The sequence below is a fragment of the Balaenoptera acutorostrata genome, chromosome 1 (assembly GCF_949987535.1).
Source record: "Balaenoptera acutorostrata chromosome 1, mBalAcu1.1, whole genome shotgun sequence".
Lineage (NCBI taxonomy): Eukaryota > Metazoa > Chordata > Mammalia > Artiodactyla > Balaenopteridae > Balaenoptera > Balaenoptera acutorostrata.
The window spans coordinates 36,312,625-36,339,766 of record NC_080064.1 but is presented as its reverse complement, the minus strand read 5'-3'; the positions used below and the strand labels follow the sequence as shown (position 1 = coordinate 36,339,766).

The window sequence follows — 27,142 nt, the reverse complement described above, 5'->3', positions numbered from 1 at the left end:
TTCCAGCATAATCAAGCCCCATTCCCTAGATGTTAACATGTGACTGACATCTCTATACTACCTTGGTATATAGAAGAGACTGTTCTTCCCTCATGGCTGCCTCCATGATGTATAAAAGCTGGGAGAATTACAACACCTGAACTCATAGTATGAGGCACCAGAGCCAAGAAGCCAGTTGCCAGGAAACGGGGCTAGATGCCAGACAATTCAGCGGGAAAGCCAAATAACCCTGGGTTTGATGCCTTGTATGTAGGTGTAGCCATCACTATCAGAAGCAGCTGTGGTCAAGGCCTCATGCAAGAGAGGAAAGAAAGAGACACAATTCTGATCTTTCACGTCTGTCTGGTACAGGACAGGGGCAGTGGTGTACAACGATGACTAACCACAGAAAGGAGCCACAGGCAGCTCTGCAACCATTTCCTGCACATCCACCACGTGAGGAGTCCTGTGCAGGGCACGAACGCAGAGTGGATAGAGCCCAATCTCCAGGCAGCCCAGTCTAACGAGGGAAGCACACAGGCATCCACCTGTCATCCGTGCAGCCAAGCAGCCAGCCATGCAGCCATGTGTTCAGTGTTTACTGAGCACCTAACAAACATGTGGCAGCGCTGCCTAGGTGCCAGGGAGACCAAGAGGGCCAGGACAGGGAAGGATTCTGAAAGAATTAGATACCTATTTGAAAGTCCCTGTAAATTCACCATTTCAATTCAATCCTTACAATGACCCTGTGAGGTAGGTATATTGATGTCCTCATGTTATAGGTGAAACTGAGGTTCAGAGTGGTTAAGTGGTCTGCCCCAAATCACAAAGAAAGTAAATGGCAATCCGGGATTTGAACCAAGCATGGCCTGGTTCCGAGCCTGTGCTCTTAATAAATTAATAACTATTACACAGTTAATTATAGTATAATGAGATAATGGGTGTCAGAGGCAGAAAATTCACAGGAAGCAGAGGAAGAGATAAATAAGTCTGTATAGGAAGGAGGTGGACTTTAAGTTTTCCTAGTGGACAAGCAAAGGGGATTTCAGACACAGATAAAAAACATATGGAAGAGTAGAGGGAAAGGGAGGATCGACCTGTGGGAGAGAGACAGGAGTTAAAGCATGGAGGAAGCCTGAGCACAGAACGTTTTGCATGCCTGGCTGCAGAGCATCTTTGAAAGGCTTTGCAATGCCTCCTGCTGTGACTTGATCATCCTCCACTCTGCAGCAGAAGCCTTTCCTCCTCGTCCTTCAAACTCCTGGCGGGAGCTCCTTCTGTAACGAGCTTCCTGTGCCAGCCAAATCTAAGGCCTTATGTTTGCACCCACAATCTCATCCTCTCCAGGCCCCTGCAGACTGTAACGTGCTCTAAGCTTCAGCTGACAGACTGAGGACAGAGGCCCCAGGGAACCGCCAACAACCACAGGTCTGATGAGAGCTGGCCCTTCGAGGTTGCCCCCCAGCTCTCAGACCTCTCTACAACAGAGTCAAGGAATTGTCTCATTCTACTCACAGTTTAGAGTCCAACTTCAGGAGGAAGCCCAACCGATCATATTCTGAAAAAGAAAAGCAAAGCAGAAAATGTCACTGATGTCAAGCCACTGTTGACACTAGCAGATTACACTCCCCAACCCAGACCCAGACCACAAGGGTGGGCAACTGCTTCCAGATCCAAACACATAAGCCGCAAGTAAATTTAAGTCACCAAACTCTTGCTGAACACCTGTCTTGTGAAGGACCAGGTTCAATGCCAGGTATTTCCCAGGCCTTATAGGCCAACCACTCCTATGCTGACATATAACTGTCCTCCTGTTCAAATGTGGTACTTGAAACTGAAATTTAGTAAGCCACAAAATGGGACCCTTGGAGAAGTAAGAGGGTCAGAAGCAACCTCTGCTTCCTCTAAGCTATAAACTCTAAGATTTATGCTGAATCAGTCATGCTAACTATGGGGTAAAAATATGGTAGCCAAGGGGTGCTCAAATCCATGGCAATGATCCTCTTCATGACAATCACAAAGAAGTGAAAGACCTGATTTCATAAAGGACAGGAAATTTAAAATGAAATCTAAAAACAAATTGGTAATATGTTTGCAACAAATGATTAATCATTGATATTGTACTTAATTTCTCTATATCCTGCCTCATTCTAAAACAAAGTTGAAGCAATTTTACAAAATTGTCTGAAGTATAAGATTTTTAAAAAGAAGAAATCTTTTTAAAAATCTTGTAGGCAAAGTGGAAATCAGCATAGGAAAAATAATAAAAAGCAGCCAGGATAAGAATACCAAAAGTGGTTGTCCTAAGGTTTTATGTGCTTGCTGGAAGAGGATTATAGATATATCCCCAAGATTTCTCACAGCTAAAACTAAACGCAAAGCACTGTTTTAATGGTTTACAGTGTCCATAAAATAAACCAGGAGAATCCCAGCTCTTCCTTTTTTTTTTGATTTGCAATTTTATTTTACTTTTTTATACAGCAGGTTCTTACTAGTTATCTATTTTATACATATTAGTGTATACATGTCAATCCCAATCTCCCAATTCATCCCACTCCCCCCTCCCCAACCCCCAGCTCTTCCTGATAACTAAGAGTTTAGGGAAGTTTCCTCTGTGTCCTCAAAAATATTTGTATAAAGAAATGTTAGGAAGTGTCATAAGATTGTTTCATATAGCTTTATTCAATGATTGCAAAGAATGTGTGTGTGTGTGTGTGTGTGTGTGTGTGTGTGTGTGTGTGTGTGTAAAGTAGCTACGTCAAAATAAGGTGGTCTAGGAATGTAGTTCTCAGTTGGCCTCGCTTAATCTGAGGGTAAAACAGAATACCAAGACCAAACAACTGTTTGGAAAAGGCCATGCAGCACAGCTTTCAAAGAACTCAGTCTTTAATAAACAATGAATGGCAAAAAGAGGGAGATTACACACACTGACAAGAACCTCGCAGGAGCCACTCTGCAAGGCCAATTAAGGCCAGACTGTGCACTTTCATAAGCAGCAGAGCTGCAGGGAGAGAATAATTCCTCTTCTTAAAACTGAAGCTATAACAACTCCAACACACAACTCAACAGAAGGCTTGCCTCCTAAGAGTATATACTTGGGCAAGTGAACGCCTTTCCTCAAAATAATTCTGGTTTTGCTCTAATTCAGATAAATGGATAAGAGACTTTGCTTAACAGGAACTTACAAAAATCAATAAGGTTTCAATTTAAAAAATAAACTGAAAACAAAATTTGCCAAAAGAGTTAGTTTCAAAGTTGAATACTCTTTCAACAATCCTATTTTATCATTCCATGAAAAAGAAAACCTCATTAACTTGCCAACACCTGTTGCTTTTTCTCCAAGTGGCCATAACCTTGGGGAAACTATCCTGTTACTCCTTCTCAGATCTGAGCTAAGACCCCCTTGGACATACAATGAATCCACATTTTGGCTGATTCCCTCCAGAGAGGCCAGAGAATGTTTTCCCCCTGCTGCAAACTGAAACATCAGGGGCCAAGTAAGAACATAACATAAGCCAGGGAAGTGGGAGAATGTAATGCCCTCCGGCAGCAAATCACACAACTTATTTTAGTTGCACTAAAAACAAATCCTGTTGAAATGTCTTTTTCTCACCACATATTTTTGTATAGTAACCATGATTATATTTATGGGTTACTTTCCAATGGCACCTTAAGTTGTCTTTTACACACACACATACACACACACACTAACTGCACATTAAACACGTAAGAATACTTTGCATCTCTAAATAAATTATGTCTCTCCCTTCCATGGCTCTTTTGGACTATCTTGTTTTTTCTCTTTTGTTAAGAAACACGAGTACCAGAAATATTTCACTTTAGTCCTTAATTTAAGAAAAGGTAACTGCATGAGCCCAATGATGATAAATGGCAACTGACATTGGCTTCAGGTCACAGAGCCAAGAGGGAATGGAGTCCCTCCTGTCAAAGGGGGCAGCCCCCACCACCTCCAGCTAACTATGCCAGGCAGCAGTGCAGGCCCAGCGTTGCCACATCTCCTGTTTCTTTAAAGCCAGGAATCTGGATCTTAAAATCCAGAGGTTAAAATTTCTCAATCTGTAAATACTGGCAATAGATTCAAGAAAAAATTAAAGATTATGAGGATCAACCAAAGTATGTCCATGGACAGGATTCAGGCAGCAGGCTAACAGTTTGTAAACTCTGTCCTACACTGGCAGAGGGCTGGAGGCGTTTTTCTTTTGTGGCTGCATACTTGATAAATATTTGTTAACTGTTTTTATCAGGATTATTTGGTTACAGTGGTCATAAATCCAACAGGATGCTAAGATGCTAAGATAGTTTCAGCCAAGCCTCTAGGATGATAAGTTTCGGACACTCAAGTGAGGTGCTAGACTAGGATGCAGATTTTCCAAGGAAATATCTGAAAACTTGTTACATCATTCTAAAAGCTCTCCCAACATCAAATATAAAAGTAACTGGTTGTGAGACATTAAGGGAGAGAGGACTTGAAGAATTTCTTTGGAGACAGCAGTGTTATGATCTCCACCTTCCTGCAGGGGCAAAATGGGTAGTACTTGGCTCTTACTCAAGCCTGGTGAGAAAAGCTTAACATATGACTCTTAAAGAATGGGGAATACAGTGGACTGCCAGGTGTCTAAATTCTACCTGAGAAACATAAAGGACACAAGATGCACTGGCTGCAAAGGATAGAGCTGCATGGGAACTGGTCTGCACTCCCAGAATTTGTCGCAGAAAATGATGCATGAGTAAGCTAGTTTGGGTTGTTTTAGGTCCTTTCCTAAAGATATGTCCAGCAGGCTGAAGGGTCCTCAGCAGATAGAAGCAAGAGCAGACACCGGGAGTCCCAGGAGCTACAGAAGGAGTGAGTGACAAGGCTTTGGTGAGTACATTGCCCATATCAGGAGACCTACAGAGGAGAGGTCCCCAGATGGAGGGGTCTCCAAAATGTCTACAAGAGAACCCCACAAGGGTCAGCTTTACACACTTGCCAGTTCAGGGAGTGCTGACACTATCTTGTGTCTTCTCTGCTCATTCTCTCTCCCTTCCCCACCAACTCCAGAGAGGTCCAAAATCGCAGCCAGCAACTGGGGGACGAGTGGAAGGAGGAGGACAAGCAGGGCACATCCCCTCCCTGGGTCAGCACCGCTGGTTCTAAGCCCTGTGCAGGGAGGGGAAGTCACTACAGCTCTGAACGAACTGAAAGCTATGACTATTGCCGTAAGGCAGGACACTAATTTTGGAACTGGTGATTCAATGTCACCATGGGATTTCTATTACCTCAGAGGTACCAAAAAGTTCTCTGGACCTCCCACACTGAAAACATCTTATGGGGACAGAGAGACACCAATGAAAGTGGCTGTGATTATCCCCTGATGTTTCCTGCATGTTCAACATACTGGTTGCACTAACTTAGGCAAATACGGTGATTCAGCGGTTCACATAACCAAAGCATGGGAAGGGCCAGGGTGCAGAGGGCTTCAGAGATGACTGAAAGTGACTGGAATGCCAGCAGGCCTCCCTCAGTTAGCTTTACTCTCCCCAACTAGCTTTCTTCCTAAGTCAGGACACATGGCCAGTAGCAATTCGCAGGCCATATCTTCAGTTCTGCCACTGAAAAGGGCATGAGACCCGGCATCTCTGTTCCTAATGGCAAAACTCCCAGGGAAGGGCTACAAGTGGTCTAGCTTGCTTCAGCTCCTCACCCACTGTCTGAATCACAGTGATCAAGAAGATGGGGTTTGTAAAAAGTTATGATTCTGACATGACACACCTGGTTAGAAGGCATTTACCAGAAGGAGGAATGTGTTGTCCTGAACAAATAAAAGCTCCTGGGAACAGCAAGAAGTCCTTGGAAAACTTAAAGCTAGCCCAATCTCCCAGGTATAATAGGTATACCCACTGTTAAAATGGGCCACAGACTTTTTTTCTCTTGTCCTCGTCCATTCTGCTGTGGGTTTTTTCTTCCTTGGCCAATCTCCTCTTTAAATCGTTCTCATAATGCCCTCTGGACCCCATATGCCAACTACCTGGCTTACTTCCCTCTACCTCCTGGCAGACCTGAAGCCTGAAGCCTGACTCTGCCCTGCAAGACCTGGCTTTTCCTGTGGCTCTCAATAGGAGGCTGCTTTTTCTCTCAAATGCCAAGCACCTGTGGGTAGTGAGAAGTGAGTGATTATGATGTGCTGTGGTATAGCTTTCACCATTTTTCTTGTGTTTGGGGTTCACTGAGATTCTGGGATCTGTGGGTTTATAGTTTTAATCAAACTTGAAAATATCTTGGCCATTATTTCCTCAAAAATTTTTCTGCCCTCCCCTCTCTTCCGGGGGCTCCAGTTACACATGTATCAGGTTGCTTGACATCCCACCACTCACTGACACTCTGTTCATTTGTTTCCAGTAATTTTTAGATGGTTTCTATTGATATATCTTATAGTTCACTACTTTTTCTTCTGCAGTGTCTAATCTGTCATTTATACATTGAGTATATTTTTCTTCTCAAACACTATTTTTCATATCTAAGATTCTTTTTTATATCTTACATGCCTTCCCTTAATATTCTCATGCTTTCTTCTACCTCCTTGAAGATATGAAATATGTTTTAACATCTTTGCCTACTAATTCTATCATTTGTGTTATCTCTACGCCTGTTTCTATCAACTGATTTTTCTCCTCATATGGGTTGTATTTTCAAGCTTTTCTGAACTACCTGGTCATTCTTTTTTTTTTTTTTTTAATTGAAGTATAGTTGATGTACAATATTATATACAATATAATACCATATAGTGATTCACAATTTTTAAAGGTTATATTTCATTTATAGCTATTATAAAATACTGGCGAAATTCCCTGTGCTGTACAATAATATCGTTGTAGCTTACTTTATACCTAATAGTTTGTATCTCTTAATCCCCTACCCCTATATTGCCCTGCCCCCTTTCCCTCTTCCCTCTGGAAACCGCTAGTTTGTTCTCTATATCTGTGAGTCTGTTTCTTTTTTGTTATATTCACTACTTTGCTCTGTTTTTTAGATTCCACATATAAGTGATATCATACAGTATTTGTCTTTTTCTGTCTGACTTATTTCACGTCGCATAATACCCTCCAAGTGCAACCATGTTGTTGCAAATGGCAAAATTTCATTCTTTTTTTGTTTTAATTGAAGTATAGTTGATTTACAATATTGTGTTAGTTTCAGGTGTATAGCACAGTGATTCAGTTATACATATATATTCTTTTTCAGATTTTTTTCCTTTATATATTATTACAAAATATTGAGTATAGTTCCCTGTAGGTCCTTGTTGGTTAGCTATTTTACATACAGTAGTGTGTATATGTTAATCCCAAACTCCTAATTTATCCCCCCCCTCCTTCCCCTTTGGTAACTATAAGTTTGCTTTCTATGTCTGTGGGTCTATTTCTGTTTTGTAATATGTACATTTGTATCTTTTTTTTTAGATTCCACATTTTGGCATTATCATATGATATTTGTCTTTCTCTGTCTGGCTTACTTCACTTAGTATGATAATCTTTAGGTCCATCCATATTGCTGCAAATGGCATTATTTCATTATTTTTTATGGCTGAGTAATATTCCATTGTATATATGTACCAAATTTTTTTTTATCCATTCATCTGTCAATGGACATTTAGGTTGCTTCCATGTCTTGGCTACTGCAATGAACCTTGGGGTGCATGTATCTTTTCCAATTATAATTTTGTCCAGATATATGTCCAGGAGTGAGATCACTGGATCATACGGTAACTCTATTTTTAGTTTTTTAAGGAACCTCCATACTGTTTTCCATAGTGGCTGTATCAATTTACATTCCCACCAATAGTGTAGGGGGCTTCCCTTTTCTCCACACCTTCCCCAGCATTTATTATTTGTAGACTTTTTGATGATAGCCATTCTTACCAATGTGAGGTGATACCTCACTGTGGTTTTGATTTGCATTTCCCTAATAATTAATGAGGCTGAACCTCTTTTCACATGCCTGTTGACCATCTGCACTTCCTCTTTGGAAAAATGTCTATTTAGGTCTTCTGCGCATTTTTTTTAAAATCCAAAATGTGTTTATTGGGATGGTTTCCTATTCATCTTGATTCCAGGGGCTTTTAGTGCTGCTTCCATCTGAAGGAGCATCCTTCTGTAAGCCTTGCTTTTCCTCCTGTAGGCTGGCAGAGGATGGTAGAGCAGCCAACACACAAAACTACTGTTTGTGCATGGCTAAAGATGGTGGTGATTTTATAGCATCCTGGGCATTTCAAATCCATGAAATAGGAATTGGGGCTCTGCACCAGGTGCTTCTTCTTGTGTGTCCTCTTCTCTTCTGGAGAGGGATGAAGGAGATCCTTTGCGAGAGGCATGTTCTCGTGCGGAGGTCATCACCGTGGGAAAGGCTTCTGCACATTTTTTAATTGGGTTGTTTATGTTGTTTTATGAGCTGTTTATATATTCTGGATATTAATTCCTTATTGGTCATATCACTTGCAAATATTTTCTCCCATTCAGTAGGTTGTCTTTTCATTTTGTTGATGGTTTCCTTTGCTGTGCAAAAGCTTTTAAGTTTTATTAGGTCCCATTTGTTTATTCTTGTTTTTATTTCCTTTGCTTTAGGAGAGGAAAGCAAATATTGAAAAAATATTGCTACAATTTATGTCAAAGAGTGTTCTGCCTATGTTTTCCTCTAGGAGTTTCATAGTATCCAGTCTTACATTTAAGTCTTTAATTCATTTTGAGTTTATTTTTGTATATGGTGTTAGAGAATGTTCTAATTTCATTCTTTTACATGTAGCTGTCCAGTTTTCCCAGCACCACTTACTTGAAGAGACTGTCTTTTCTCCATTGTATATCCTTTCCTCCTTTGTTTTAGATTAATTGACCACAAGTCCATGGGTTTATTTCTGGGCTCTCTATTCTGTTCCATTGATCTATGTGTCTCTTTTTGTGCCAGGACCATACTGTTTTGATTACTGTAGCTTTGTAGTATAGTCTGAAATCAGAGAGTGTGATTTCTCCAACTCTGTTCTTCTTTCTCAAGATTGTTTTGGCTATTCAGGGTCTTTTATGTTTCCATACAAATTTTACAATTATTTGTTCTAGTTCTGTGAAAAATGCCATTGGTATTTTGATAGGGATTGCACTGAATCTGTAGGTTGCCTTGGGTAGTATGGTCATTTTCATAATATTAATTCTTCCAGTTAATTCTTCCAACATGGTATATCTTTCCATCTGTTTGTGTTGTCTTCAGTTTCTTTCATCAGTGTCTTATAGTTTACCAAGCATTATTCCTAGGTATTTTATTCTTTTTGATGCGATGGTAAATAGAATTGTTTCCTTTATTTCTCTCTCTGATAGCTCATTGTTAGTGTATAGAAACGCAGCCTGGTCATTCTTGACTGGATGTCAGCCATGTGAATTTTACCTTGTTGGATGCAGAATATTTGTGCATTCCTTAAGTATTTTTGAGGTGCTGTTTAATTACTTAGGAACAGTTTGATCCTTTCAATGCTTGCTTTTAAGCTTTGCAGGGTTGGGGTTAGAGGCAAAAGTGGACTTTAGTCTAGGGCTAATTTGCACCATTACTAATTTTGCCCCACTGCTAAGGCAATACCCTTCTAAGTACGCTATGTGATGCCTCACGTATTATGACATTTCCCCATTATTCCCAGCCCTGTGTGAGCTATAGAGAGTACTCTTCCTGCTCCTTTCCAGTGCTTCTTTCCTTGGTCTCCAGTCGTTTCCTCACACACGTGCTTTGATCAGCTGAGGAGTCCAAGCAGTCCTCAGCAGATCTCCAGTGCTCTCTCTGTGTGCAGCTCTCTCCTCTCTGGTACTCTGCCCATGAATTCTGGCTGCCTTGGTCTCCTCAAATTCTCAACTCTGTTTCCTCTTAGGAAGACTCCTGGGTTCGGCTTGGGTTCTTCTTCCCTGTGCTGTGGTCTGGAAATCTCATTTGTTTCCTTTCTTTCAAAGACCAGGGTCCTGAGCTACCTATTGTTCAATGTCTGAAGAAACTTTTTTTTATTTTTTTCATATATTTTGTCTATTTTTCAGTTGTTTCTCCTCCTTTCTTCACTTTTTCCCTATCTGGGAAAAAGTCTATCTGGTCTAGACTTCACCGTGCTTAACTATTCAGTTTAGTTGGCCCAATGATCTTTCCATTGCACCCAAACCAAATCTCTCATTCCTGCCCAACCCTCTCTAGAGAGCCTGAGCTCCAGACTTGTGTATGCAGCTGCCATCTCCACTTTGATATCCTATAGTTACCTGAAACTCAGGCTGCCTCACACAGAGTTCATTTTCACCACCCTTACACATGTACAACCTCCTCCTGTATTCCCTACCTTAATGAATGGTAACACTTTTCACCCAGCTGCCCAAGCTGGAAATCTGAGAGAACTCCTTGATCCCTGCTTCTTTCTTATTTCATTTAATTAAATACCATGTCCTTTTAATTTCGTCTTCTACATGGATCTCAAGTCCACTGACTTTTCTCCATTTCTACCATTCTTGATTAAGCCAGATTCACTTTTCACCTCAGTTACTATTAACAGCCTCCTACCAGGTTTCCCTGCGTCCTGTCTTGTCCCTTTCTAATGGATTCTCCATGATGTAACTAGAGCAATCTTCCTATAAGATAAATATGATTATGTCATAACTCTGCTTAAAACATTCAAATGGCCTCTACTGTTCTCAGAATAAATGCCAGTCTCTTAGTTTACAACGGCCTTCATGATCTGGCCTACAGTGACCACCCTAAGTTCTCTCTTTGACTCCCTGCATCACCCGACCCTGCCCCTGCCATGTTCTATGCTCCAGCCAGACTGAGCTATGTTATGTTCCTCCAAAGTACCTTATCACTTCCAGGCCTTCGTGCCTGCTTTTCCCTTCATGTAAAGTATCATTCCCAACCCCTTTTCACATTGGTTATTTCCTACACATGGCCCCTAAATGACCCACAGTCACCTCAAACTCAAAATGCTATAAATCAGACTTATCTTCTCCCCATTCCCTGCCCTCCCCACAGCCTGTTTTGTTTCTTTGGTAACGGCATCACCATTCAGTCCCCCAAGAATGAAGTTTTTGGTGTGCCCTATTTCTCTCATTTCTAAATACAGATCCTCCTCCCTCTACCATGGTCACTGCTTTTGCTGAGTCTTCACTGTTGCTTAGGCTATGCAGCAACCACGTAATCTGTCTCTACCTGTCTTCCCAGCCCCATCTTCTGCCACCCCCTCCAGGCAGCCTTCATGCCTGAGACCTACTGCAGATGATGTTCCTTCAATCTATGATGCTCTCACTCCCCTTGTTAACTTGGTGAATTCCCACTCATCCTTCAAGATATAGCTGTCACCAAAGCTAAAAGTAATAGACATTTTTGTAGTGCCATAAGGACCTTCATGATTCGGCCTTTACCTACCTTTCCAGCTCCATCTTGTACTATCTTCTCCCTTGGGCACTGTGCTCTGGGCATTTTGGCAGTCTCTTAGTTCCTTGAATGAGCCAAGAATTCTCTCAACATAGGCCTTTTTCTTAGAAGCAGTTTTTCTGCCTGAAACATGTCCTCATCTCTTTATGTGGTTAATTCCTGCTCATTTTTAAGGCCCTAGTTCAAATGTACTCTTTTAGAAGAGCATGCCTTGACCCTCCTGTCTGGCTTGTGCCCCTCCTACATGCTCCTTTCACACAGTGTCTTACTTGCCCTCATAGCAATTACTCTATTATACAAATGTAATTATACATTTATCAGACTATTTGACTGGTGGCTCTCCTCCACAGACTAAAAGTTCTAAGGCTTCGTCACCTAACACTGTGCTTGGCATGATAAATGAATGATGAATGACAACCCCTACTCTGATCTAAACTGTTAGCCTAAGTGTCCCCTTATCTGTGCTCTCCACCAAACTTGTAGAACTTAATGCAGTTCTGCTAATTTGCTCATGAGTCTGTAGTGCACATCTGTTGTTTCTGTCCTCTTTTAGAAAGAAGTCCCTTGAATTTCAGGGAACTACCCTTCTCCCATTGCAGGCAAGTGGTAAGACTATCAATGGGATGTGCCTTTCCAAAGTGTGGACACTTGACAAAAGCTAGGTTGGTTGGACTCTTTCTCTTGCAAGCTGAGTGACACCAGGGAGAAAAACAGCATGCTGAAGAGATGGAACACTTGCTTCAATCTAGATTCCCGGCACTGCCCTTAATGTGTTTTCTGAGGGCCGGTTGTTTGGCTTTTAATTTGATTCGGTGGGTTCCCATGTCCTTCTGGTAAATTTCTTTTTCTTTTAAGTCAGTCAGGGTCAGTTTCTGTTGCTTACAATAGTAATCCCAATTGTATGTATCTGTATCTCTAGCACCTAATACAGGGTCTGGCATAGTTGGTGCTCCATACATATGCTGAATGAATGGAAGAATGAACGTGACCAAATGACCAAGAGAATCTAGTGAGAAGCCCTAAGACCTGATTCTTTGTCTTCCTCCACCTCTTGCTGCCTCTCCCAGCCACTAGCCCAACCACCTTTTAAGGTGGTGCTTCTCTTGCTCTGGCCATTCTTGGCTCCCAGCCCATCCAGCTGATTACATCAAAGTCACCTGCCTATGGAGAGCCTGCCCTGGCTCTTCTTAGGCACTCTTCCTTAATTTCAGTTTCTGGGGTTCCTTTTTGATGACTCCAAATTTGTCAGGGTAATTTCCTCCTGTCATTTATAAAAGCCTAAAATTTAACCTTCTCCACAAAGACTTCTGGAGGCTCCTGAGTAACACATTACTGCCCCATCTCCAACCCAGCCAGGGATCTTATCTGACAAGCATTCTATTCTCATATTCATAAGTGGTTACTGAATATGCCACATATTCCTAAGCTGTTACTATGCACAGTCCCTCATAGAGTTCTCTGACTAGCAGGAAAGCTTAAGCATAATCTTTAGGAAATATAAACCAGAATAGAAAGTGATCAGGAAGTCACAGGCATAATGCTCTGGAGATACAGCAGCAGAGCTTCTTACTGTTGGGTTTGGGCAAGGTTGCAGATCCCAGAGCATCTCATTGTATACAAATGTGTTCTTGAAGTAGCATGTGAGTTCAGCTTATACGATGGAAATGCTATTTTGCGTGTACCAATTCTACAGGGACAATTCATCTCTAGGGAAACTGGCAGTAAAGCCCAGTTCTCACCAGCAGTCCACTGACCCCAAATCTGTAATAAGAAAGACTCTGGATACACAAAAATAAACTCAAAATGGATTAAAGACCTAAATGTAAGACCAGACACTATTAAAACTCTTAGAGGAAAACACAGGCAGAACACTCTTTGACATAAACCACAGCAACATCTTTTTAACCCACCTCCTAGCATAATGAAAATTAAAACAAAAATAAACAAATGGGGGACAATCCTGCAGCCTCTGGAACGAAAACCACATTCACAGATAGACAAAATGAAAAGGCAGAGGACTATGTACCAGAGAAGGAACAAGATAAAACCCCAGAAAAACAACTAAATGAAGTGGAGATAGGCAACTTCCCCAAAAAAGAATTCAGAATAATGATAATGAAGATGATCCAGGACCTCAGAAAAAGAATGGAGGCAAAAATCGAGAAGATGCAAGAAATGTTTAACAAAGACCTAGAAGAACTAAAGAACAAACACCTAGAAGAATTAAAGAACAAACAAACAGAGATGAACGATACAATCACTGAAATGAAAACTACATTAGAAGGAATCAATAGCAGAATAACTGAGGCAGAAAAACAGATAAGTGATCTGAAAGACAGAATGGTGGAATTCACTGCCGTGCAACAGAATAAAGAAAAAGGAATGAAAAGAAATGAAGACAGCCTAAGAGACCTCTGGGACAACATTAAATGCAACTACATTCACATTTTAGGGGTCCCAGAAGGAGAAGAGAGAGAGAGAAAGGACCCAAGGAAATATTTGAAGAGATTATAGTTGAAAACTTCCCTAACATGGGAAAGGAAATAGCCACCCAAGTCCAGGAAGTGCAGAGAGTCCCAGGCAGGATAAACCCAAGGAGAAACACACCAAGACACATACTAATCAAACTGACAAAAATTAAAGACAAAGAAAAATTATTGAAAGCAACAAGGGAAAAATGACAAATAACATATAAGGGAACTCCCATAAGGTTAACAGCTGATTTCTCAGCAGAAACTCTACAAGCCAGGAGGGAGTGGCATGACATATTTAAAGTGATGAAAGGGAAGAACCTACAACCAAGACTACTCTACCCGGCAAGGATCTCATTCACATTTGACAGAGAAATCAAAATCTTTACAGACAAGCAAAAGCTAAGAGAATTCAGCACCACCAAACCAGCTCTACAACAAATGCTAAAGGAACTTCTCTAAGTGGGAAACACAAGAGAAGAAAAGGACCTGCAAAAACAAACCGAAAACAATGAAGAAAATGGTAATAGGAACATACATATCTATAATTACCTTAAACATGAAAGGATTAAATACTCCAACCAAAAGACACAGGCTTGCTGAATGGATACAAAAACAAGACCCATCGATATGCTGTCTACAAGAGACCCACTTCAGACCTAGGGACACATACAGACTGAAAGTGAGGGGATGGAAAAAGATATTCCATGCAAATGGAAATCAAAAGAAAGCTGGAGTAGAATACTCATATCAGATAAAATAGACTTTAAAATAAATAATGTTACAAGAGACAAGGAAGGACACTACACAATGATCAAGGGATCAATCCAAGAAGAAGATAAAACAATTATAAATATATATGCACCCAACATAGGAGCACCTCAATACATAAGGCAAATGCTAACAGCTATAAAAGAGGAAATCGACAGTAACACAGTAATAGTGGGGGACTTTTCACACCTCACTTACACCAATGGACAGATCATCCAGACAGAAAATTAATAAGGAAATGCAAGCTTTAAATGACACAATAGACCAGATAGATTTAATTGATATTTATAGGACATTCCATCTGAAAACAGCAGATTACACTTTCTTCTCAAGTGCACACAGAACCTTCTCCAGGATAGATCACATCTTGGGTCACAAATCAAGCCTCAGTAAATTTAAGAAAATTGGAATCATATCAAGCATCTTTTCTGACCACAACGCTATGAGATTAGAAATAAATTACAGGGAAATAAATGTAAAAAACACAAACACATAGAGGCTAAACAATACGTTATTAAATAATGAAGAGATCACTGAAGAAATCAAAGAGGAAATCAAAAATTACCTAGAGGCAAATGACAACGAAAACACAATGATCCAAAACCTATGGGATGCAGCAAAAGCAGTTCTAAGAGGGAAGTTTATAGCAATATAATCCTGCCTCAAGAAACAAGAAAAATCTCAGGTAAACAATCTAACCTTACACCTAAAGGAACTAGAGAAAGGAGAACCAACAAAACCCAAAGTTAGTAGGAGAAAAGAAATCATAAAGGTCAGAGCAGAAATAAATGAAATAGAAACAAAGAAAACAATACCAAAGATCAATAAAACTAAAAGCTGGTTCTTTGAGAAGATAAACAAAATTGATAAACCTTTAGCCAAATTCATCAAGAAAAAGAGGAAGGGGGCTCAAATCAATAAAATTAGAAATGAAAAGGGAGAAGTTACAACGGCCACCACAGAAATACAAAGCATCATAAGAGACTACTACAAGCAACTCTATGCCAATAAAATGGACAACCTGGAAGAAATGGACATGGACTTCCCTGGTGGCACAGTGGTTAAGAATCCGCCTGCCAATGCAGGGAACACAGGTTCCAGCCCTGGTCTGGGATGATCCCACATGCCGCGGAGCAGCTAAGCCCGTGCGCCACAACTACTGAAGCCCGCACGCCACAGCTATTGAAGCCCGCGCGCCTAGAGCCTGAGCTCCACAACAAGAGAAGCCACTGCAGTGAGAAGCGCGCGCACCGCAATGAAGAGTAGCCCCCACTCACCGCAACTAGAGAAAGCCTGTGCATAGCAACGAAGACCCAACTCAGCCAAAAATAAAAAAAAAAAAAAAGAAAGAAAAGAAATGGACAAATTCTTAGAAAGGTATAACCTTCCAAGACTGAACCAGGAAGAAATAGAAAATATGAACAGACCAATCACAAGTAATGAAATTGAAACTGTGATTAAAAATCTTCCAACAAACAAAAGTCCAGGATCAGATGGCTTCACAGGTGAATTCTATCAAACATTTAGAGAAGAGCTAACACCCATCCTTCTCAAACTCTTCCAAAAACTTGCAGAGGAAGGAACACTCCCAAACTCATTCTACGAGGCCACCATCACCCTGATACCAAAACCAGACAAAGATACTACAAAAAAAGAAAATTACAGACCAATATCACTAATGAATATAGATGCAAAAATCCTCAACAAAATACTAGCAAACAGAATCCAACAACACATTAAAAGGATCATACACCATGATCAAGTGGGATTTATCCCAGGGATGCAAGGATTCTTCAATATACGCAAATCAGTCAATGTGATACACCATATTAACAAACTGAAGAATAAAAACCATGTGATCGTCTCAATAGATGCAGAAAAAGCTTTTGACAAAATTCAACACCCATTTATGGACAACTGATGGGAACATGCTGTATAGCACAGGGAAGTCACCTAGTGCACTGTGGTAACCTAAATGAGAGGGAAGTCCAAAAGGGAGGGGATATCTGTATGTCCATGGCTGATACATTTTGTTGTGCAGTGGAGGCTAACATAACATTGTAAAGCAACCATACTCTAAAAATTAACTAAAAATTAAGTAAAAAAAAAAAAAAAAAAGATCCTGGGACTCTCAAGTCACCAGGCACAATGTGCGCTGATGTATATGTACAGCTCTCCTGGCACCTGAAGGTACTCTCCTCGCAGGTGTCAGAGCAGCAAGACCACAGCTGCACAGTGAAGGGGAGATGTTTAGTCTGGTGGTTTAGGCTCCCTGCCTCAGCCAGGCTGGAAAGCCCTGATCAAGGAGCACATGTGTGTCCCTTGCCTGGCTCCAGGTGGGAAGTGGCATGCATGATGCAAATCTCTGCTCTTCTCCTCCACACCTGTACCACGTCAGACCTGTGAATGCATAAAGTGCCTGTTCAGATGCTTACTGTCTTTGAAACTAACCATTAACTCTTCCACTGGCATTTCAAAGGAAGAAGTTGGTGTTCTAAACTCATAGAAACTCCTGGAAGGTTCAGAAACTGGACATAAACAAAAGGAGGCCATGCACTAAAGTAAAGTGTGTATGCACCTAATAATGTCTCTGTATCAGGCAAAATTAATAGAATTATAAGGAGAAATATACAATGGGTCTCCTGTCATTATAACAGGGAACTTATAGACCACTGAAGAATCAGGCTCACAGAATCAGTGAGAAATCAGAAGATTTGAACAGAACAGTGAATAAATTTTGAACTAGTGGATACACAGAGTACCTTACACCTGACAAGTGGAGAATGCACATTCTCTTCAAGCATATTTGGAATCTTTATGAAAACTGACCACCTGAGAGGCATAAATCCTGAGATAAAAACTAACACACATTGAAACAAGCTCAAGTTTTTAACTTAAAAACTTAAAAATATTTATTTTTATGTTTTATAGCAATTCAACATTTAATACATTCCACAATACTTTGTATTTCATTTTGCTCATCATAATTCTATACTGTAAAGAAAATTTTAAATGTTTTCACAATGCCCTGATTAAATAACCCTGAGTCCCCTCCTTTTATCTTAGCAGGGTGTACAAATGTTATCACTTTCTACTTATGCTCTCATGTTTAAACAGCTGGGGGTACTGACTACACAGTGATATCCTATTCTAGGATGAAGGGGGAGCTCCCCGAGAGAAAGTGTCCTACTCCAGCTCCACTCTTAGGCCACTGAGCCCTGAAATGGACTTTCAGGGAATATAGGTGCACATCATGAGCCAATTGTGCGACTGGCCCTTTCAGTCCCCAGTGACCCACCTCCTTTGATCACTGTAAAGAGCCACCACAAATTCCCATGGGCTGTCACTGTGCTTTGCACAAAGCAGATGCTTATGAAATAACTGCTGCCGATGACAACAATGAATATTTCCCAGGAAGGCCAGTTTGAGAAACATTATTGAAGTAGATAAAGTTTAGTATATGGGAAAAAACATGGACTTTATTCTATCAGGAAACTGCAGTGCTTCATATTAGAACGCACAAAAGCCAGAAAAGCAGGATAGGCCATTAGGCAAGAAAACTCCAAGCATATAAGAGAAGAAGCTCTGCTTCTTTAAAGGGGTCTTTGGCTCCAACCTCTGAGATATGATGAATTGCTAAGTGCAAAGGGCATAGAGATAAATGGAATGAGGACCTATCCTAACCAAAATAGATCCCTCTTTTCTAAAGAAAAGGCACTGTACAGCCTCGAATAAAATTCATGGGCTATGTCAAACATAAGTAATATATATCCTGGCTTGGGTGGAGGAGGAAGTTGGCAACAGTTGCAAATGGACATGCCAGACAAAGGGAAGAACTGAGGGAACTACTATTTATTGAGCATCTACTGTGAATTCATGCTGCTCTAAGTACTTTCACCTACACTCTCAGTTTAACCCTTACAACCCTTATGAGGTGGGTATTTTCTCCATTTTACAGAGGAGGAAACAGAGTCTTAGAGAGTGGAAACAATGTGTTCAAGATCCCCAACCAGCACATGGACCAGCTGGGTGCGGTTGAACCAACCCAGGTCTGGCTCTGCAGCTTCTTTTCTTTACATTACTCTACACTGACTCTCAGAGGAAAACAAGGAAAGCAGACCCCCTCATATTAGGAGAGCTGCCATGAGAGCAATTATCTACCCTTACCTCCCACCCCCCGCCCAAGGGTGGTGTCAAAAGGCCTAGCCATGCCCACACATGAACCATGGGAGTCCACAGAGACCCAAGAGGGGCTGGCCAAAGTGCAAACAGCTCCCACATCATCTCAAGTCAGGAAAACAAATTATAACGTAGGATCAGTTAATCAAAGACAAACTAAAATAGGAAAAGCAGTTGTATAAACACAGAAAAATTCACTGACCTAGACTAAATTAACTGACCCGGTAAAATAACTTAGAAGTTCACAAACTGAAATCCAGTCTCAAATGGGTATACATTGGTGTGGGGGAGGAGAGAGGCCCAGCGAGAAGGTCCTGATAAGACGAGGTCCCCTGTGACTATGCGCCCTCCACCCAAGCACAGCACAGCTGTGACGGTACTGGGGGCCAATGGAGTGTCGAACCTCCACTGGTAGGTAGAAGCCCCATCCCAATGCAAGCAAAGAGGTCATGCACCATTTCCCTTCTATCCTGGGAAGAAAAGAAGATGTCTAGAGCTGGGCATACAGTAAATTCAGTTCTACTCATGATATCAAGTGTGTCCAGACCATGCCAGGGCATCTTGTATTAAGCTGCAGGATTAGGAGGGACAGCATGTCAAAAGAGCAGCTGGGACAGGAAACAGAAAAAATGGCTCACTCTGCAGTTTGTATCTGAAACTCCATGGAGCTTACCACCTAGTAGGGTAGACATATAAAAATAACCACTAAGCACAGACACAGTCCTTCTCTCCAAACAAAAGTAATTTTATTTTTCCCAGTTGTAGGAATAACACAAGCTTACTGCAAAAATCCAAATGTAAAAAACTTAAAAAGAATGAAGTAAGAACCATTCAAAACTCCCATTATCTAAAGTTAATTGCTGCAAATATTTTGGTGAGTACCTTCCCAGAAATCTCTTTCCACAAATATATGTGTGAATGTGCATATATAATTGTACTTACCTGTGGCCTCAATATACATGCTGTTTGTTCCTGTTTTGTTCACTCAGTAATACTCTCGATATCTTCTATGTCAATAAAAATAAAATTGCATCATCATTTCTAATGGCTGCACAGTATTCCACTGTATAAATGTGCCATTATTTATGTAATCCTTAAGCATCCATTAAGTGATGGACATTATTGTTTCTATTTTTCTATTCTTCATTCAATAAATATTTACTAAGCACCTATTATGTGCCAGGTACTGTTCCAAGTTCCAGGGACACAGTGATGAACAAGATAGGCAAGGTCCCTGGTTACATGAAGCTTACATTTTAGTGGGGGGGGGCCAATTAAATAAGATAAACAAGCACATAATTTGAAGGAAGGATGAGTGCTAAGAAAAAATAAAGACATACCTGCTTAGAGAAGGGCTGGGAGTCAAAAGAGAGTAGACTACTTTAGAAAAAGTGTTCTGGGAAGGCCTTCTTGCAGAGATGACATTTGAACAGAGACCTGAGACAGTCGTGCAAAGCGAAAGGTAAGTGAGTACAAAGGCCCTCTGGCAGGAAGGGACCTGGCATATTCATGGAATGGCAGGAACGCCAATGTGGCTTGAGGGCAGTGAGGGGCAAATGAAGTAAAGTGAAAGTGTTGAGATAATTAGACAGAAATTGGCATAGGAGCCAGCAAGTAGGGCCCTGTAGGTCATGGAGTTTGAACCTGGAGTGATTTCAGTGGGAATACGACATGATCTGATTTACATTTTTAAAAGATGACTCTGACTACAACATGGAGAATGGACCACTGGGAGGCAATCAATGAGCACGGAGAGACCAGTTAGGAGATGTTTGCTTGTCTAGGAGGGAAAAGATGGTACCTTGGACAGTGAGGCTAGAAAGAAGTGGTTGAACAAGGACATACCGTGAAGACAGAAAATGTAGGAAAGGGTGAGGAAGAGGAACAATTAAGGTGATTACTAGCTTTGTGGCTTGAACAGTTTGGTAGGCGGGGAAGAAAATATGGGAGAGAAACAAGTTTCGGCATACAGATCCTGCATGTTTCATTAGATATATACATAATTATTTCATTTTGGGGGAGGGCTACTAAATTTTTTTTAATTTTAATTGTTCATTGCTAATATACAGAAATACAATTAATTTTTTGCATTTTGATTTTGCATCCTTTTACCTTTCTAAACTCAGTTATTTGTTCTAGGTGTTTTTAAAAACATTTAGATTCCTTGGGATTTTTCTATGTAGGCAATCATGTCACCTATGAAGACGGTTAGTTTTATTTCTTCCTTTCCCGTCTGTATTCTTTTTATTTCTTTTTCTTCTTACTGCACTGGCTAGGACTTTCAGGAGTGGTTCTTGATCTTAGGGGGAGAGCAGTCTTTTACCATTAAGTATGATGTTTGCTGTAGGTTTTTTGTAGATGCCCTATATCAGATTGAAAGAGTCCCCTTCTAAGTTTGCTGAAAATTTTTATCATGAGTAGATGTTGAATTTTACCAAATGCTTTTTCTTTATCAATTGACATGACCATGTAGTTTTTCTTCTTTAGACAGTTAATAGGGTAGATTACACTGATTGATTTTTGAATGTTGAACCAGCCTTCCATTCCCAGAATAAAGCCTACTTGGGCACCAAATTTGGGAAGATTAAGCCATTATTTTTTCAAACATTTCTTCTGTACCGCACTCTTTCCCTCCTTCTGGGACTCCAATGACACAGATGGTAAACCTTCCAGTATTGTCCCATAAGTCACTGAGACTTCGTTCAGCTTCTTTAATCTTTTTTCTTCTGTTGTTCAGATTGGATAGTTTCTACTGCTTTATTTTCGAGTTTACTGATTCTTTCCTCTGTCATCTCTATTTTGTGATTGAGCCCATGCAGCAGTTTCTTAATTTTCCATTATCGTATTTTTTTTCTTGTATCTCCATTTGGTTTATATATACATATTTGGTTCATGGGGTTATTTTTTTGGCTAACACTTTCTATCTTTCCATTCATGTCAACAATGTTTACCCTTACTTTTAGGAGCATTTTTTTTTAACAGTTTACTTACTAGATTACCAGTTTGTTATGAAAGGATTCAACTCAGCAACAGCCAGATGGAAGAGATGGGGAAAGGGGGCAGGAGCTTTTTTTATAAAAGCTACTTTAAAGTCTGTCGGGCTTCCCTGGTGGCACAGTGGTTGAGAATCTGCCTGCCAATGCAGGGGACACGGGTTCGAGCCCTGGTCTGGGAAGATCCCACATGCCGCGGAGCAACTAGGCCCATGAGCCACAACTACTGAGCCTGTGCGTCTGGAGGCTGTGCTCCGCAACAAGAGAGCCTGCGACAGTGAGAGGCCCGTGCACCCAATGAAGAGTGGCCCCTGCTTGCCGCAACTAGAGAAAGCCCTCGCACAGAAACGAAGACCCAACACAGCCAAAAATAAATAAATAAATAGATTTATAAAGTCTGTCAGATTATTCCAACATCTGTGTCATCTCAGCATCGGCATCTATTTATTTATTTATTTATTTAATTTATTTATTTTTGGCTGTATTGGGTCCTCATTGCTGCACACAGGCTTTCTCTAGTTGTGGCGAGCAGGGGTTACTCTTTGTTGCGGTGCACGGGCTTCTCATTGTGGTGGCTTCTCTCGTTGCAGAGCACGGGCTCTAGGTGTGTGGGCTTCAGTAGCTGTGGCAAGTGAGCTCAGTAGTTGTGGCTTGCAGACTCTAGAGTGCAGGATCAGTAGTTGCTGTGCACGGGCTTAGTTGCTCTATGGCATGTGGGATCTTCCCGGACCAGGGCTCAAACCCATGTCCCCTGCACTAGCAGGCGGATTCTTAACCACTGCACCACCAAGGAAGCCCTGGCATCGGCATCCTCTGATACCTCTCCCAGGCAAGTTGAGATTTTCCTAGTTCTTCATGTGATAATTAATTTTAGATTGTATCCTCTATATTTTGAATATTATGTCATGAAACTTTAGGTCTTATTTAAATTCAGTGGAGAATGTTGATATTTTTGTTTTACCAGACAATCAAGCAGGTTGGATTTAGTTGGCAAGTTCTGACCAGCCTTCTTCTGAGTTGTGGTTTCAATGCCAGTTCCATTTTCAAAGCCTGTTCAGGTGTGTACCACCAAGTGTCCAGTCTGGGACTCAGGTGGTGGTTTATCCCTTAGTTCAGTTCTCAAAGTCTTTGGTGTGCTGGTTAGAATCATATGCACACATGCACAGCTCAGGGTTAGCCCAGAAGTTCATACACAACTTTATGGAGTCATTTTCCTGAGCTCCTTCCTCTCTGCTCTCCTTGTACTTTCCAGTTCATTGGGCCTCCCCTTTTTGGTCCTCTGGCCAGAAATCTGGGGTTTTAGTTACACTTTCTGCCACACATTTCCTGAACTGTACCCAAATCTGGGACCAAGCAGCAGGAAGGCAGAGACAGAAAAAAGCAACTGGATTTCACCCCACCTTCTTGGGATTACAGAGAGGCAGATTTGATCAAAGAAGAAAGTTTCCCTTCCTCAGTTTTAGGTGCTTGAAGGCCCCACTGCTGCTACTGGGCACTGCCATCGCCACCACCGAGGGGACTGCCTGGGGACTAGGGCATGAGAAAACAGAGAAAAACAACCCTCAGGATTTCCCATCCCTGTCTGAGCCTTAGAGCCCCTTTCCCAACCAGACTCTAGCCATAACTAGAGGTCTTCTGGAATTCTCTCCATTTGTGCCCTTATGTCCACTCTGTTTGTGTCCGGATTTTGGGCTGTCTCAAGTCCAGGACAGAGGAAAAATGAGAAATTCACTGCCAGGGTGGCAGTACTTCTAATTCTAGTTTTCTCCCCAATCTGTCTACTACTATTTATATTTCAGAGTCTTCAAATAGCTGCTAAATGCATTCTGTCCAGGCCTTTAGCTGCACTCAATGACAGAGATAGATTCTTACACATGTATCTTATACATATATCCTGGTATATATATATAAGTATCTATTTATGCAGGGAATATACCTAGGGGAGGAAATGCCAGGTCATGGGTATGTATATATTCAAATTTAGCTAGACACTACCATAGTTTTTTTCCAAAGTGGTTGTAATCAACTTATCCACTGACCAGTAGAGACTCAGAGTTTCCACCATATCACTTCCTCACCAACCCTGGAATATCAAGCTTCTCAAGCTTTCCTATTTTGGTAGATGTACAGTGGTATCTCACTGAAATGCTAATTTGCATTTCCCTAGGTAGTAATACAATCGAACACCTTTTCATAGGGTTATTGGCCATTTGGATTCCTCTTTTGGGAAGTGCCTGTTGGGGTCTTTTGCTTTTTTCTATACTGGGTTGTTTCTTTACTCACATTGATTTTTGTAGTTCTTTATTGTGGAAGCAAGCCTTTTGTTGGCTATTTGTGTTATAGATGTCTTTTTTCACTCTGCCTTTTTACTCTCTTAATGGTATCTTTTGATTAACAGAAGTTCTACTTTAATGTAATAAAATTGATCAGTTTTTTCCTATGTGAATGGACACAACTTTGCATCTACTTAAAAACTCTTTCTAAAGGTCCATTCTGTCTTAAGGCAACCTCTCCCATCTCAGCATTTCAATGAGGACACCTCAAGCATCAAAGTATGAGACAGCAAGATGACAAGGCAGAGAGTGCAGGCTCTAGGGGTGGACTGATATGAGTGGCCCTGGACAGGGTACTTCAAGTCTTTGAGAATTAAGTTTCTTTACAATTAAAGATGTACTATCCACCTTGCAAGATGTGTGTAAAGCACTTAGCATAGTGTTGGCACACAGTAGGCCCTCAGCAAACAGTGGCAGCTGTGATCATATTCTCTGATCATCCTTCCCCTTGTCCACATTGCTACAGTGGCCTGAACCTCATTGCTGCTTTGTGAAACATCAATCTATTGCAGTCAAGGACAGCAAAATGGGTTAATTGCCCTCAACAGGCCAGCAAAGTCTCCCTGTTACTCATAGGCAGCACCTAAGGTACGAGGACCACCGTCTTCAGCTAAAAATTAAGACCTGATACATAGAGATGCTCTCCTCACGAGGTGAAGTCATTCTGGGGCTCCCACAGGGACACGATGGCAGCAAGCTGAAGAATCAAAGTATCTTCTCTTTCTGTTCACTGCCAACAGCACAGTGGTGTGGGGCAGGCAGACTGCCTCAGACAGGGGAGAGCTGAGCTCCACTGAGCCTGGGTGATTTGTGTCAAAGCAGCGGGTGTGCCAATTTGTGTGTCCTGCACTGTTGACACAGGGAAGAGCAGGAGTACGTCGGCACATGTGCATAGTACAGTGCCCGTCCTGGAGGAGGTGTGTATTTGAGTATATGGGGTGTGCATGTGAACACGCAACAGGGTGTATGTTCCTAGGAAGCGCTGATACTCTGACCCGCCTGGCATGCTGCTGGAGAGCCCTGATGGTTAGCTACTCCAGCGTGCCCAGAGCGTGGGGTCTCTCAACGCCCTCTGCCCCACTCTCTGAGACAGGATATGTGCACAGGAAACAGACACCTTTTCTATGACCCCGGACCACCCTGAATGAGGAAGAGGCATCAACTGCAAACTCCTTAGTGCACAGTTCTAAAGCAATTGGCGAAGTCTTCTGGATGTTGCATCCCACTGCTGCCTCCTAGACTGTGGGTCCCTAGAAATGCTTCTTGAGATTTTCCCACAATACTGAGATATTCCACTGCCCTCCCCAGACGCCCCCTCCCCCACCTCATTAGGCTCCACTTCAAATGCGGCCAGTGCTGAGTGCTGAAAGGATGATAGAAGGGGAGGGATTGGTACCTGAGCCTAGTGTTTGTCCAGCGGAGTCAAAGGAAAGAACCAATGAATCTGCAACACAAGAGGACAAGTTCATTTCTTTCTCTTTCTTAAAGTAAAAACAAAACAAAACAAAAACAAAAAAACAAGTTCCCACTGGCTTTGCCCAAACCCTCTCCCAAGGAAAAGCCAACTGGACTGGAACTCAGCTGCACAGACAGCCTCCACTGGTCCATCCCACCCACCACTGGGCCAGGAGGCCCTGCCGAGCCCAGCCCAGGCCTCGTGCCACCGGGAGGAACATCTCAGGGCAGAGATATGCCCCAAATTCTTCAGAGGCATTTCCTGCCAAATTAGGGGACACGTTTACTTCTTTTTGCTTCTCACAGTGAAAATAAAATTAAAACAAAGCAAAAGAAAACTTCCCTCCTGCATCTGGTTAAAGGCACTAACATTTCCCTTTGACTTGTTTCCTTTTCCTATTCATATACCCAATGTTTATTATTTCTTCCCCACAAAGGCATAAAGTGACTTAGAGGAATTTACAGTACACACTGGAATTTTTAAAATGAAGAAGTCAAAGGAAGGAAAAATATTATATAGTCAGGGGAATGTTAGTGCACAAAATGCATGCCATGAGGACCTAAACAAACGCTACAGGTAGAATCAGAGGCCTGAGCTCCCAAACAGCTAAAGAAAATGAGAAAATAAACAAGATTGAGTGCTCACAATACATACATTCATTCATTTATTCAACTGTTCAGTAAATATTTATTGGGCATCTACTATGTGCAAGATACTATACTATGACTTTGCGATCCAGATGCAAACAAAAAAAAGCATGGTCTCTACGCTCACGGATCTGTCATCAGTCTAAGAGAAAAAAAGTTACCCAACAAGTTATTCAACTAAAAACTGATTAAGTAAAAAAGAAAAGAAAAGAGTGCTCAGAAAGTTTCTATTAGGAGGAGACCTAGTTTGGAAGGGGAGTGGGTGTTGGTTAGGGAAGTCCTCCCTAAAGAAGTGACACCTGAACTAAGAACTGAAGGATAAGTAAGGGTTAAACCCGACAAGAAGGAATAGGCATTCCAGGCAGAGAGGATGCTCTGTGTGGAGACCTGAAGCAGAATGGGACAGGGCGCCTCAGAGCCACCAGAAGAGCAAAGCATACATAAAAGCAAATACTATACGGTGATCAGAAAGAAATTCCTCTTATGGGTCTTAAGAAAGGGGGATGCTGCACGATGTTGAAGACTGTAACTTCTACAACATTTCTATAATAAGTAATTGTGAATCTTTTATGGCTGTTTCTTACAACAGGAGCAATACAAATGATGGCATAGGCCAACACACAGCTCAATAAAAGCAATTATAAGGGACACCAAGATAATCTAAGGCCCAAAATAACCCCGGAGACCCCAGACTCAAAAGGGATCACATTCAAAAGGCTCACTCATGGGACTTCCCTGGTGGTCTAGTGGTAAAGAATCCGCCTTCCAATGCAGGGCATGTGGGTTCGATCCCTGGTTGGGGAACTAAGATCCCACATGCTGTGGGGCAACTAAGCCTGCACGCCACAGCTACTGAGCCCACATGCTCTGAAGCCCACG

General features: G+C 41.5%; 2 protein-coding genes across 7 annotated transcripts in view; both read right to left on the bottom strand.

Annotated features, from left to right (window-relative positions):
• Positions 1-27,142, bottom strand: part of ST3GAL3 (ST3 beta-galactoside alpha-2,3-sialyltransferase 3) — a 239,793-nt gene that overhangs the window by 109,245 nt on the left and 103,406 nt on the right. For 5 of the 6 annotated variants that reach the window (XM_057557896.1, XM_057557910.1, XM_057557924.1 and 2 more), the window contains exon 3: positions 1,495-1,537. In XM_057557896.1, coding sequence (XP_057413879.1) covers positions 1,495-1,537 — 43 coding nt within the window. Of the gene's footprint in view, positions 1-1,494; positions 1,538-25,556; positions 25,600-27,142 lie in introns of those variants that run through there. The other variant, XM_057557904.1, reaches the window with a different exon arrangement.
• LOC130709363 (40S ribosomal protein S27-like) lies at positions 8,097-8,348 on the bottom strand. Its single transcript, XM_057557930.1, has one exon. It carries the CDS (start codon positions 8,346-8,348, stop codon positions 8,097-8,099), a length of 252 nt encoding a protein of 83 aa, XP_057413913.1.